This window comes from Chlorocebus sabaeus, chromosome X (genome assembly GCF_047675955.1).
Source record: "Chlorocebus sabaeus isolate Y175 chromosome X, mChlSab1.0.hap1, whole genome shotgun sequence".
Lineage (NCBI taxonomy): Eukaryota > Metazoa > Chordata > Mammalia > Primates > Cercopithecidae > Chlorocebus > Chlorocebus sabaeus.
The window spans coordinates 9,101,447-9,114,229 of NC_132933.1; the positions used below are offsets into that span (position 1 = coordinate 9,101,447).

The 12,783-nt window shown below is 34.6% G+C and overlaps 1 protein-coding gene across 1 annotated transcript; it reads left to right on the forward strand.

Moving 5' to 3' along the window:
- Positions 1–9,390: 9,390 nt before the first annotated feature.
- Positions 9,391–10,012, forward strand: LOC103232706 (uncharacterized protein CXorf51A-like). The gene is made up of 2 exons (XM_007992900.3): positions 9,391–9,578; positions 9,773–10,012. Exons 1-2 carry the CDS (start codon positions 9,447–9,449, stop codon positions 10,010–10,012), a joined length of 372 nt encoding a protein of 123 aa, XP_007991091.1. The 5' UTR covers positions 9,391–9,446.
- Positions 10,013–12,783: the final 2,771 nt, after the last annotated feature.

Sequence of the window (12,783 nt, forward strand, 5' to 3'; positions counted from 1 at the left end):
CTATACAAATAAAACAAATAAGTAATAACACAAATAATAACAGGTAAAAACTGGATCTACGTGGTGTCTTTCTTGCTATTGATACATATGAAGTAGAATAACATTTGAATATACACTGTGATATGTTAATTGTGTGTATTGTAAAACTTAGGAAAATAACTAAAAACATAGGTATAAACAATAAGCTAAGAGTGTACTTTAAGCAGAATCATAAAGAACATTCATTTAGTATCTGCAGAAATGGTAATAAAGATCAAGTAACAAATGGAACAAGTAGAAAACAACAAGTAAGTTGGTAGAAGTATATCCAACTATATCAATAACTGGATTACATATAAATTGTTAAAATATCCCAATTTAAATGAAAGAAGTTTCCAGATGGGACACAGAATAAGACATAACTAATGGTTATACGGAATAATGTTCTTTTAAATATAAAGATGTAGATAGTTTAAAATTAAAAGGATGGAAACATATTTACCATAAAACCTCAAGTTAAAAAATAACTGGATTGGCCACATTAATATAAGACGAAGTAGGTTTTTTTTTAAAAAAAAATATTACTAGGGAGAAAGATGGGTATTACATAGGAATAAAAACCATTGGTTTACCCGTGATTGGTTTACCATAATGATCTTAAACATTTAAGCACCTACCAATGACGCTTAAAAATACATGAATGAAAAACTAATACAATTGAAGAATAGACAAAGCCACAATTAGAGCTGAAGAGCTAAAGACTCTTCCTTCAGTTACTGATAAAAACAAGTAGGAAGCACATAAGTAAGGATATACAAGACCTAACAACCTTGTCAATGGTTCTAATCTATTTGACATTTTTAGATCAAGCTACACAATAGCACCAGAATATGCATTCTCTTTAAGTACACATGTAACATTCCCAAAGATAAACTATGGGTCATAAAGCAAAATGTTACAAAAATTGAAAATATAAAAATCATGTTCAATAATATTTTAGAATGCTTAAAAACAAACCAATGAACAACAACAATAAAAAACTAACAATCAAAAAAACCACAAATACTGATTACTCTACCAAATACTGATGAAGATGTGGAGCAACATCGTTGGTGGAATTATGAAATGCTACATCTACTCAGGAAAAAAGTTTAACATTTCTTATAAAATTAAATATATACTTGCTATGAATTATATAACTCAATCCTGGATGATGAAGAGAAATAATAATGCAAATATATGAAAATATCTGTACAAGAATGTTTCTTTTATCTTTATTATAATTTCCAAAACTTAGAAAAAAACTTAAGTTCGTCAATTAGTGATTGGATTTTTAAAAATTCTGAGAAATCCCTACAGTGGAATACTACTTAGCAGTGAATAGGAAGGAAGAAGTAGGTTCTGGCCACAAGATAATAAGGTAAAAATATCTGTACATAACATGCAAGCATAGGAAGATTTTGAAATGTGGAAAGAAGAATGTGGCAGAATACAAAGGGGACTTTGGGACTTCAGGAACTACATGGCACTTATTACCATGAGTTTTCTAATTAGCTTTCGTATATCTTAAAAGAGTACTACAGCAGTCTCCAATCTGGTTCCAGCAACAGGCGCAAAGAGAAAAATCTTGATGAAAAACCTATTTTCCTTAACCAGAAGACCAGAAAAAGCATGGCCCAACACAGCAGAAAACATTTTGCAACACCCGTCCTATTCCCACCAAACACCAGAGAAAAAGCTTCTCTTCCAGACACACAATTTCAGTGAGGTCAAGAAGGCAGCTAATCTTGCACCCAGCCCTGGACCCCACCATTATAGTCTGGATATTTGTTCCACCCAAATATCATGTTGGGATGTAATCTCAAGTGTTGAAAGTGGGGGCCAGTAGAAGCGTGTGAGTCATGGGGCCAGATTCCTCATGGTTTGATGCTATCCTCTTGATAATGAGTTTGTATGAGATCCGATAGTTTAAAAGGATGGAGCACCTCCCACCGGCTCTCTTGCTCCTGCTTTCACCATGTGATGTGCCTGCTCCTGCTTCACCTTTTATCATTAGTAAAACTTTCCTGAGGCTTCCCCAGAAGCCAAACAGATGTCAGCACCATGCTTCCAGTACAGTCTGCAGAATAGTGAACCAATCAAACCTCTTTTAAAAATAAATTACCCACCCTCAGGTATTTCTTCACAGCAATGCAAGAATGGCCCCAATATACATCCCAAATCAAGATGTGATTTTTTTTTTTTTTTTTTTTTTTTTGGTCTTAGTAGTGTTACTGAAACTCAGGGGCAGTTGATCTTGTATCTCCTGGCTGGTAGAAATGGGTTCTACTACAATTCTCCAAACAACAGAGTTGTGTATGTAATGACAATAGTACTCAGAGGCTAGATGAGCTTCTAAACTCATATGGTAGCAATCAGACTTCATGAAGCTGTGCAAGGCAGTGTAATTATTCACCATTATACTTCACCACCACTCAGTTTTGTTAGTGGGGACTAGCAGAGAGCTGAGCTTCTACTCCCACCAGACATCAATGAGACTGAACAAAACAGTTGACTTGTTCACTTTCTAATCACCCCTGGTGTTAGTGGAACCCACTGGGAAGCTGAACTGCTATACCTGCCTGACATCAGTGAGGCAGAATGGGGTGTTAAAAGATGGGGTTTATTAGCATTCCACTACCTTCCTTCCCCTCCCTTGGTGTCAGCTGTATTCACTAGGGTGTTTAGCTTCCATACCCAAAAAGCAGCAACAAAGCAGTGAGAGTCAGCCCTCTACTTATCTCCTTCTTGGGGACAGGAGGACACATCAGGGAGCTGAACTTACCCTTCTTTTCGGAGGCAAGGTGGTGGTATAAGTTAGTGACCCACTTTCAATGAGGATATCGGCAAGGCTAAGCAGAGAATTAAGACTTTCCTCCATATGTCTTTAATAAGGCAATGGGAGTCAGCATTCGAATTTGATCTGAATGGTATTGGTAGGGCCCATCCAATAATTGAACATGCACAAAATCAACAGAGGCCAACATAAGATGAATCATAGGTTGAGGGTAACTGACAAGAACTTTAAATCAGCCATCACAAAAATACTTCAACAAGCAGCTACTAATTTTAAATAACTCCACAAAAAAGATGTTATAAAAAACAAATGAAAATTACGGAAGTGTAAAATACCATAACTGAAATCAGGAAAAAAATAAAAATAAAAACCTCACTGAATGGGCTCATCCAGAGTCAAGATGACAAAGAAAGGATCAGTGAATCTGAGGACAGATCAATAGTATTTACCCAATCGGAGAAACAGAAAGAAAATAAATTAAAAACAAAAATGAAAAGCTACTTAGCACTTTGTGGGATGACAAAAAAACTAAATTTATATCATCAGTATCTCAAAAAGAGATCAGAGACAAAGTGGAACCAAAAAGTGTTTAAAGAAATAGCGCATATATCTTCTCAAATGTACAGGGACACATAAACCAACAGATTCAGGAGCCTAGGAGAAGTCCAAATAGAATAAACACACATAAAAACATGCCAAGACATATCATAATTTATGGTTTCAAATCTATAGACAAAGAAAAGTCTTCAGAGCAGCCAGAGACAAAATACACATTATTATGGGAACACAGATATTTGAATGACAATGAATTTATCTTCTAAAACTATGAAGGCCAGTTTGAAGTGGAATTGGGCATCTCAGGTGTTGTAAAAATTGCCAAGTATAAATTCTGTTTCCAGCAAAAATATTCTTCTGGAATAAAGAGGAAAATAAGATATTGTCAGATGAGGAAAAACCATATGTTTTTGCTAGCAAATCTATTCTTAAGGATTGGCTAAAGGAAGATCTATAAAGCAGAAAATGATAAAAGAAGGCTAGGAACTTTAAAAAGAAAAAACATCATCATGAATAAAAACGGGCATAAATATCATACAATATCCTTGCCCTTGAGAGTTTCTTAAGTTATATTTTATGGTGAAGCAAAAATTAAAACAATATTTCACATATTGCTCAATGTATATAAATATTTCATATGATTATATTTTTAATGTTGGAGGATAAACAGATGTAAATCAAGTAAGGATTTTACACTTCATTCAAAGTGGTAAAATCTTGATACCTGTAGACTGTGATTAACTACATATTATAATATCCAGTATAACAACTAAGAAAACTATACAATGTGATACACTCAAAAATACTGTAAATCAGTCAAGTTACAACTCTAAAAAAATATCAGGTAAGTCTCAGGAAGGTATGCAAAGAAAAATGGAAGAATGACAAGCAGGAAACATAAACAGAAAGCAAATAAATAAAATGACAGACTTTCGCTTTACTATCAATACAAATAATTACCTTAAAAGTAAATAGTCTTTGTATAGTAATTAAAAGACATAAACTAATTGTGTGGATGAAAAATGGTTCATCAATATGCTGTCTGGCCTAACACATTAGCTCATGCCTGTAATCCCAGCACTTTGGGAGGCCAAGGCAGGCAGATCACTTGAGGTCAAGAGTTCGAGACCAGGCTGGCCAGCATGGTGAAACTCTATCTCTACTAAAAATACAAAAATTAACCAGGCATGGTTGTGGGTGCTTGTAGTCTCAGCTATTTGAGAGGCTGAGGCAGGAAAATTGCCTGAACCCAGGAGGGGAAGGCTGCAGTGAGCTGAGATCGAGACAGTGCACTCCAGCGTGAGCGAAAGAATCTCACGTCTGTATCAAAGAAAAAAAAATTATGCTGTCTAAAATAAACACACTATGTGACATTGATAGAATGAAAGTAAAACAATGGAAAATATATGCCTTGAATATATTTATTTTAAAAAGCAAGAGTGACTAACAATTGGATAAGAAGAAGAAAGGAAAGGTATCCAAATGGGAAAAGAAAAAGTAAGGGTATCTTTCTTCTAAGACTACACGATCTTGTATATGGAGAACATTAAAAATGCACACAAAAACTCTTTTAGAATGAATCAACAAATTCAGTGAAGTCGCAGAACATAAAATCAGCTTAAAAAAATTAGGTGCATTTCTCTATGCGAATAATACACAATAAGGAAAAGAAATTAAGGAAACAATTCCATTTTATAAAAGCGTGAAAAAAATACTTAGAAATAAACTTCACCAAGGAGGCAAAATACTTGTACACTGAAAACTGCAAAATATTGACCCCCAAAATTAAGGAAGACACAAATAAATGGAAAGACATTCATATTCATGAGTTGAATAATTAATGTTGTTAAGATGGCAATGCCAGCAAAAGAGATCTACAAATTTAGTGTAATTCCTATCAAATTTTCCAATGATTTTTTAAATACCAAATTTATTCTAAAATTTATATGGAATCTAAAGGGATCCTTAATAGTTAAACCAATTTTGAGAAAAACAGAGCTGGAGGTGTCACACTTCCTCATGTTAAAACTTATTACAGAGCTATAGTAATTTAACAGTGTGGTATTGGCATAGAGGCAGTCTTATAGACCAGTGAAATGGAATAGAAAGGCCAGATATAAATTTTCATATATACAGTCAAGTTATTTTTGACAAGGGTGCTAAGACCACTTAATGGGGACAGACAGTCTTTTCAATAAATGACGTTGAGGAAGTTGGATATTCACATGCAGAAGAATGAAATTGAACCCTTACTATATACAAAAATCAACTGAAAATTGATGAAAGATTTAAATATGTGTGCTAAAACTGTAAACCCCTTAGAAGAAAAGATAGAAGAAAAGCTTCCTGCTATTAGATATGATTTTTTTTTTTTTTGCTATTCCACAAAAATAATGGACAACAACAAAAAAAATAGATACATTTGAGTGTATGACAGTTAAGAATCTTAAGTGTATCAAGGAACACAATCAACAGAGTGAAAGACAACCTGCTGTATAGGGGAAAAATTTGCAAAGCATATAATTGATGAGGGGTTAATATCCAGAATATGAAAAGAACTACAACTTAACGATGAAATACAACCTAACTTAAAACAGGCAAAGGAATTAAATAGACATTTCTGGAAAGAAAATATACAAGCAACCAATAAACACATTAAAGGATTCTGAACAGTACGAATTATTAAGTAAATACAAATAAAAATCACAATGAGATACCATTTTATAAACATTAGGATGGTTACTACCAAAGTAACAGAAAATAAAAAGTCCTGGCGAAGAAGTAGAAAAAGGGGAACTTTTGTGCATTGTTGGTAGTAATGTAAAATGGTGTGGCAACTATGAAAAATGGTATGGTAGTTCCTCAAAAAGTAAAAACAGAATTCTCACATGAGCCAGCAATTCCTCTTCTGGGTATATACTCAACATAATTAAAAGCAGAGTCTTGAAGATACATCAGTACACCCATGTTCATAGCAACCTGACTCACAATAAGCAAAAAATAGAAGCATCCAGGGGTTCATCAATGGATAGACAAATTGAAGTATATACATACAATAAAATATTACTCAGCCTTTTCAAAGAATAAAATTCTGGCATTATACATAAATGAACCTTGAGAGCATTATGATAGATAAAATAAGCCAGTCACCAAAAGACAAATACTGTAAAATTATAATTATGCAAGGTAGCTAGAATAGTTAAATTCAAAGAGACAAAAAGTAGAATGGTGGTTGTCAGGGTCTAGAAGAGGAGGAATTGAGGAGTTGTGTAATGGGAATAGAGTTTCAGTTTTGCAATACGACAACAGTTCTTGGATTCGTTGTGTGAATATACTTAACACAACTGTACAATACTATACAATAAAAATTGGTTCAGATAGAAATTTGATGTTAGGTGTATTTTACCACGATTAAAAATAAAAAGTAGGAATAGTTATATTAATATGACATAAAGTAAATATCACAGCAAAGACAATTAATAAAGGCAAAGAAGGACTTTACATGATTATACCAGTATCAATCCACCACAAATATATACCTATACTGAATGCATAGCAACCAAACAATAGAGCTTTCAAATACATGAAGCAAAAACTAACAGAGATGCATGAAGAAATAGACTTATTTACAATTACAGTTGGATTTAAACGCTCAGCAACTGACAGAACTTGTAGTAGACATAATATCCTCAAGAATAGAATAACTGAACAATGCAACAATCAACAGTATCTAATTGACACATATAGAACAGTTCCTTGAACAACAGCAGAATATATATTTGTTTCCTGTGTCCACAGAACATGTACCAAGATAGATCAGGTGATGGACTATAAAACAAGCCTTACCAAATTTAAAATAATTGAAATTGTTGATAAATAATTAATTGAAATGTGTTGTGTAGACAACACATTCTATGACCAAAATGGAATCAAAGTAGCAACTATAATGAAATACAAAAAACTAAACAATTGGAAATTAAATTATGCATTTCTAAATAATTTATAATAATTAATGGGTGAAGAAGTAGTCTCAAGGGAAATAAAAATATGTGAACTACATAAAAATGAAAATATACATGTTAAAACAGGTGGAATACAGCTAAAGTTGTATTGAGAGAGAAATTTATACCATTAAATGCTAACATTAGAAACAAGGAAATGTCTCAAATTGGAGATCTAATTTCTTACCTAAAGAATATAGAAAATGAAGAGAATAATAAACCTGAAGCAAACAGAAGAAGTAAATCATAAAGATAAAAACAAAAATCAATGAAATGAAAAGCAGGAATAAAATAGGAAAATCAGTTGAACCAAAAGCTATTTCTTTAAAACCGTCAACAAAATTGGTAAAACTTTAGCACAACTGACAGCTTAAAAAAAAAGAAGACAACAAATAAACAATATCAGGGATGAAACAGGAAATAGCATTACAGATTCTGCAGGTATTAAATAGATAATAAGAGAATACTGTGAACAACTGTATTCTCATAAATACAAAAATATAGAAAAAATTGATCAATTCCTTAAAAAAAAAACACAAACTGCCAAAAATAAATTTAATAAAATTATATAGGTGATATAATTTGTCCTATAACTAACAAAGAGAATGAATTTGTAATTTAAGAAGTCTCTTATCTGTCACCATGTGAGACATGCCTTTCAACTTGCGTCATAAATGTGAGGCACCCAGCCACGTGGAACTGTAAGCTTATTAAACCGCTTTATTTTCTAAATTTCCCAGTCTCTGGTATGTCTTCATGAGCAGCATGAAAATGGACTAATACAGTAAATTGGTACCAGAGGCACCCTGATTTTTCTGTTCCAACCTTTAGAGCTGTGATAAATAAATGTTTATTGTTTAAGCTACCCAGTCTATAGGATTCTTTTATAGCAGTCTGAAATGACTAAGACAATTATGTATGTCTATTACCTAGAAATTCTATTCCTGAACATACACCTTAAAGAAACATAGGCAGAATTCCACAAAGGGTCATGAGCTACTAACAAGGCTCATAGCGGCACCATTGGTAGCAGTAAGGAACAGCATCAACATAGGTTACACTCAAAGGGGGAAGAAAATGAACAAGCACGATGCAACATTAAAAGCAATGAAGAAGAGATGCATATAGCAGCTTAAGTACAATGCTACACTTTCACACATGCACATGTTTAACAAAGCCATATGTTTAACAAGAATAAAAACATATGAAAGAAAATCATTCAAACACATCAGGTGTGTCACATGTAGGTGCCTTTTGGTGGGAAACAAACTAGTAAGAGAAACTAGGAAGACAGAAAGAAAAATCCAATAAAATAGCGAAATAACCTTTCAAAAATCAATAATGATAATGTGGTCAGAGTCCAAGAATAGGATAAAAGCAAAGATAAAAGCAACCTTCATAAATAGACAGTTAATTCTAATCCCTTTCTATCAGTTGCAGGGCTAGCAGAAATTAATGAAAATAAGCTGCCTTTAATGCCAAATGTGATAGGTAGAAAGATTTTTTTTTTTTTTGTGGGAACTGTCTTTTGTTTGTAGAATTACTCACTTCTCCACTGACATTGAAATATAGCCATTTTTTTTTTAGAGGGATTTTTGGTAAAATATCAAAAATAACAGCTAATGACTTAGGGAGGGAGACTGCAGAATAAACCAATGAGTAGGTGTGGCCTTGGGGAATAGATTAAAGGAAACTGCTATGTGGGCCACCACAATTGAACATGGGTATATGAGGAGGGATGGTAGTTCATGTTGGGAAGGCATAGAAGAGGCTGTTACAGAAAAGCCTCTTTTCTACCACCAGGCTATCCTTACCTTTATATCACCCCCCCAAGACAGAGGTGGCAGGAGTGGTACATTCTGATGACTAAGACTCCCCACGTACCTCCCCACCCCTCTCTCACATAGAGGTGACAAGAGTAGTGCTTTGTGATGTCTTAGTGTCCCTTAACTCTCATTGGCTGGGAGAGTGCCTTGCTGACCAATCAAAGTTGAAGGGTGTGGCCCCTCATTGTGCTGGGAGCAGTATACATTGGATGATCAAGAGCTCTGAGTAGACCACTGGGACACTTCAGCATGGCAAAGGTGACCAGTGAACCACAGGAGACTAATGAAGGTGTGGACAAACAGACCCCACCAATCCCAAGTACCAAAGGGAGGAAGAAGGGGAAGACTCCCTGTCAACGAAGGTCCAGATGTGGCGTTAAGGTGAGATGATCCTGCCCAAGCCCCTTCTCTTTGCCCCACTGATTCCGCCACCCCAAGACTCCTTCCTATCCTTTCTTTGCCTCACACAAACCCCCTCCTCAACTCACTCCCTTCTCATGAAGCCCAGTCCTATGCATTTCCCACCTTCTTTCCCAAAACCAATGCCCTCTGGCCTGACTGTGATCTCCCTATAGGGCCTAAAGACCACCATGAAGGCGAAAAGACCCCTTCAAGGGAGCACCAGCAAAAAAGCCTCTGAAACTAACACCCCTACAGGAAAACCTGAGAAAGCTAGAGGAACAATACTGCGTGGTCGCTATCGCCGGCTGAAAGAAAAAATGAAGAAAGAAGACGCCGACAAAGACGACGCCGACAAAGACCAAGAGACTGTGGAGAACGCCACCGTTTCAAGTGATGACATGAGCAGCCAATAATTTCAAAGGGAGAAGAGAGACCTCAGCTCTGTGATGTCTCTAGAGGTCTGCCACTGAAAAGTCATCAAATATACAGACAGTGAATTCTACATCAACAGGTTAAAACCATGAAAATAAAATCAACCTGAATCCAAAGGATATGTCTCTGTGAGTTCTTCGATGGTGGGGAAGGAAGGAGTGACGGGAAGAGGGAGGTGTGTGTGAGAAGGCAGGGAGGTGGCTTCTGTGGGGTTTGAGGCCAGACCAATAGGTCCACAGCTGGAAACTGGGGGATAAGGTCTGGCTCAGGACTAAGCACTGAAGATAAATTTCCTGAAAACTTTAATATACAAAGAGTAAAGGGGGTTGGTGTTTCTACTTGTGTGTGTTTTGGTGGGGAAAGAGGGGCATGACTTCAGTGTATTGATTGTCAGAACCTGTATGGGGTGAGGTGTGTGGGTGGCAGTACTATCCTCAAAAATAGACAAATAACCTGCAGGCCACCTACCTCATAATGGTAGGTATGAGATACACCCTACCCTATGATATAAGCAACCAAATGCCTTTCAAAGGGCCAAACATCTCTAAAAGTTACCAGCAGCACCTAAAGGACTGAAATAATGGTTACTAGATGCCACAAATCCAACACTGACTAGCTCACCTTCTTAAGAAGCTTAGGGTGGAGCAGGGTAATGGGAGTAGTCTACCTCTAGTGCAGGCAGTGAGTGAGAGCATTGTCTACACAGAATTTTAACACAAGATAGCTCTCTCTCTCTCTCCATCTTTCATTTTTATTTTTCCAAAGTTGTTTTTATCCCTAAAGAGAGTATCATTTTTCAACAGCTTTACTGAAGTATAATTGACATATGACAAACTGCATATGCTGAAAAAGTATACAGTTTGATGGGTTTTGTCACATCTGCACTTGTTAAACCATCACAACTATAAGAGTGAACAAACCCATTACCCCCTGAAGTTTTCTCATGCCCTTTGGCAATTCTTCCCTGCCCCTACCTCCACCATCATTCTAAAAAAGACCCACTGATTTGTTCACTATCTGTTTCCATTTTCTAGAGGTTTATAAGAATGGAATCATAAGGTATGTACTCTTTTTTTTTTCTAGTCCAGCTTCTTAGAACTATCTTTCCTTCCCAAAAATACTTTGTTTTGTTGGTTTACTTTTTAAAAGATTGCTGTGGTCAATATGTTTTAATCATGTGTCTATGGGAGTGGTCTAAAAACAGCACAATTTCTCATTATATTTTAATGAAGACTTATTGTATTCTACAAGGAAATTAATGCAGATAATTTCCTGTTATACCACTGGCCTCAGATATCACCTGACTCAGTTGCTTTTTCCTTCTAAAGCAAGCTCCTAAGGATCTGGTATTTCTTGCATTGCACTTTGAGCCATAATCCATGGTCCTGCATGACACACATGCACCAGTATTTAAACAATATTTCTAAATCAATAATAGTACAGCAATTGATTTTAAAATAAAAGAATAAATAATCTGAGTTTTTCATGTGCTGTCTTTCCACGTGACCACTTGTTTGGATGATGCCTAAGTTAATGAAACAAAGTATGAATGACAAGGTATAAATGTTTGAGAAGTTCAAATCTTTACTTCATTTAAACAAAAAATACTTTGTAAATTTGAACTATATCTTTAAAAGTAAAATTTATTCTTCTTTAATTGTTTAATAGTTATTTTAAAACTACAGACCAATTCAAGGAAATAAAATGTTACATATTTGGATAATTAATTGACTAATTTGTCCATTTTGCATGATTTTTAGTTTTCTTAAAATATCATTTTATATTTTACTTTTACTAATACATATATATATAATGCTCACTAGAAACACACCATATTTCTTTATTAATCCTTATTATTTCTTGTTTTAATTTATGATTATTACTGAAAATATGTTCTACTGAGGAGGGGGCATTAAAAAGCATTTCCCATTTGGTTTTAAATACACTAATTATGTCAAAGGTAGAACACTTTTTTTCTTCAAATACTTCACACTTTGGTCCTAGTGTCTGGCATCTTTTGGTTTTATTTTAAACAGCTTTATTGAGATATAACTGACTATAATATACAATTAATTAGAGTTGACACATATACACCTGTGAAACCATCACCACAATTAAAATAAGAACATTATCCATCACCACATTGGGTGTTTTCTTTTCTTTTTTTGTTTTTTTTGTTTTGTTTTGTTTTTTGCCACCTTGTGTTTTTTCTTCCCACTTCTTCCCAATTCCCAATCACTGATCTGCCTTCTGTCTCTACAGGTTAGTTTACAATTCTAGAGTTTCAGGTTAATGGGATCAGCTTATGTACTTAATTTTATCTAGCTTCTTCCATTCAGCATAATTTTGAGTATCATTAATGTTGCTTCATACATCAGTATTATATTCTTTTTTATGTTAGTTTTTATTATTTTATCGAGAGTTTATCAGCACTAAAATGATACCCCAAACTAACTTAAATTTTATTTTTTCATGATAATTGTAGATTTACAGGCAACTGGGAGAAATAGAGAGACGCCTTATACCCTTCACTCAGATTCTCCTGATGGTAATGTCTGCTATAAACATAGTACAGTATCACATTAATAGATCAACATCAATAAAATCCATTTACCTCATTCAGATTTCACTAGTTTTACATGCACAAATGTGTGTGCAGGTATGTGTGTGTTATGTTCTATGTAATTTTATCACCTATAGGATTTTTCATAACTACCACTATAGTCAGGATACACAAAATCGACATCATGAA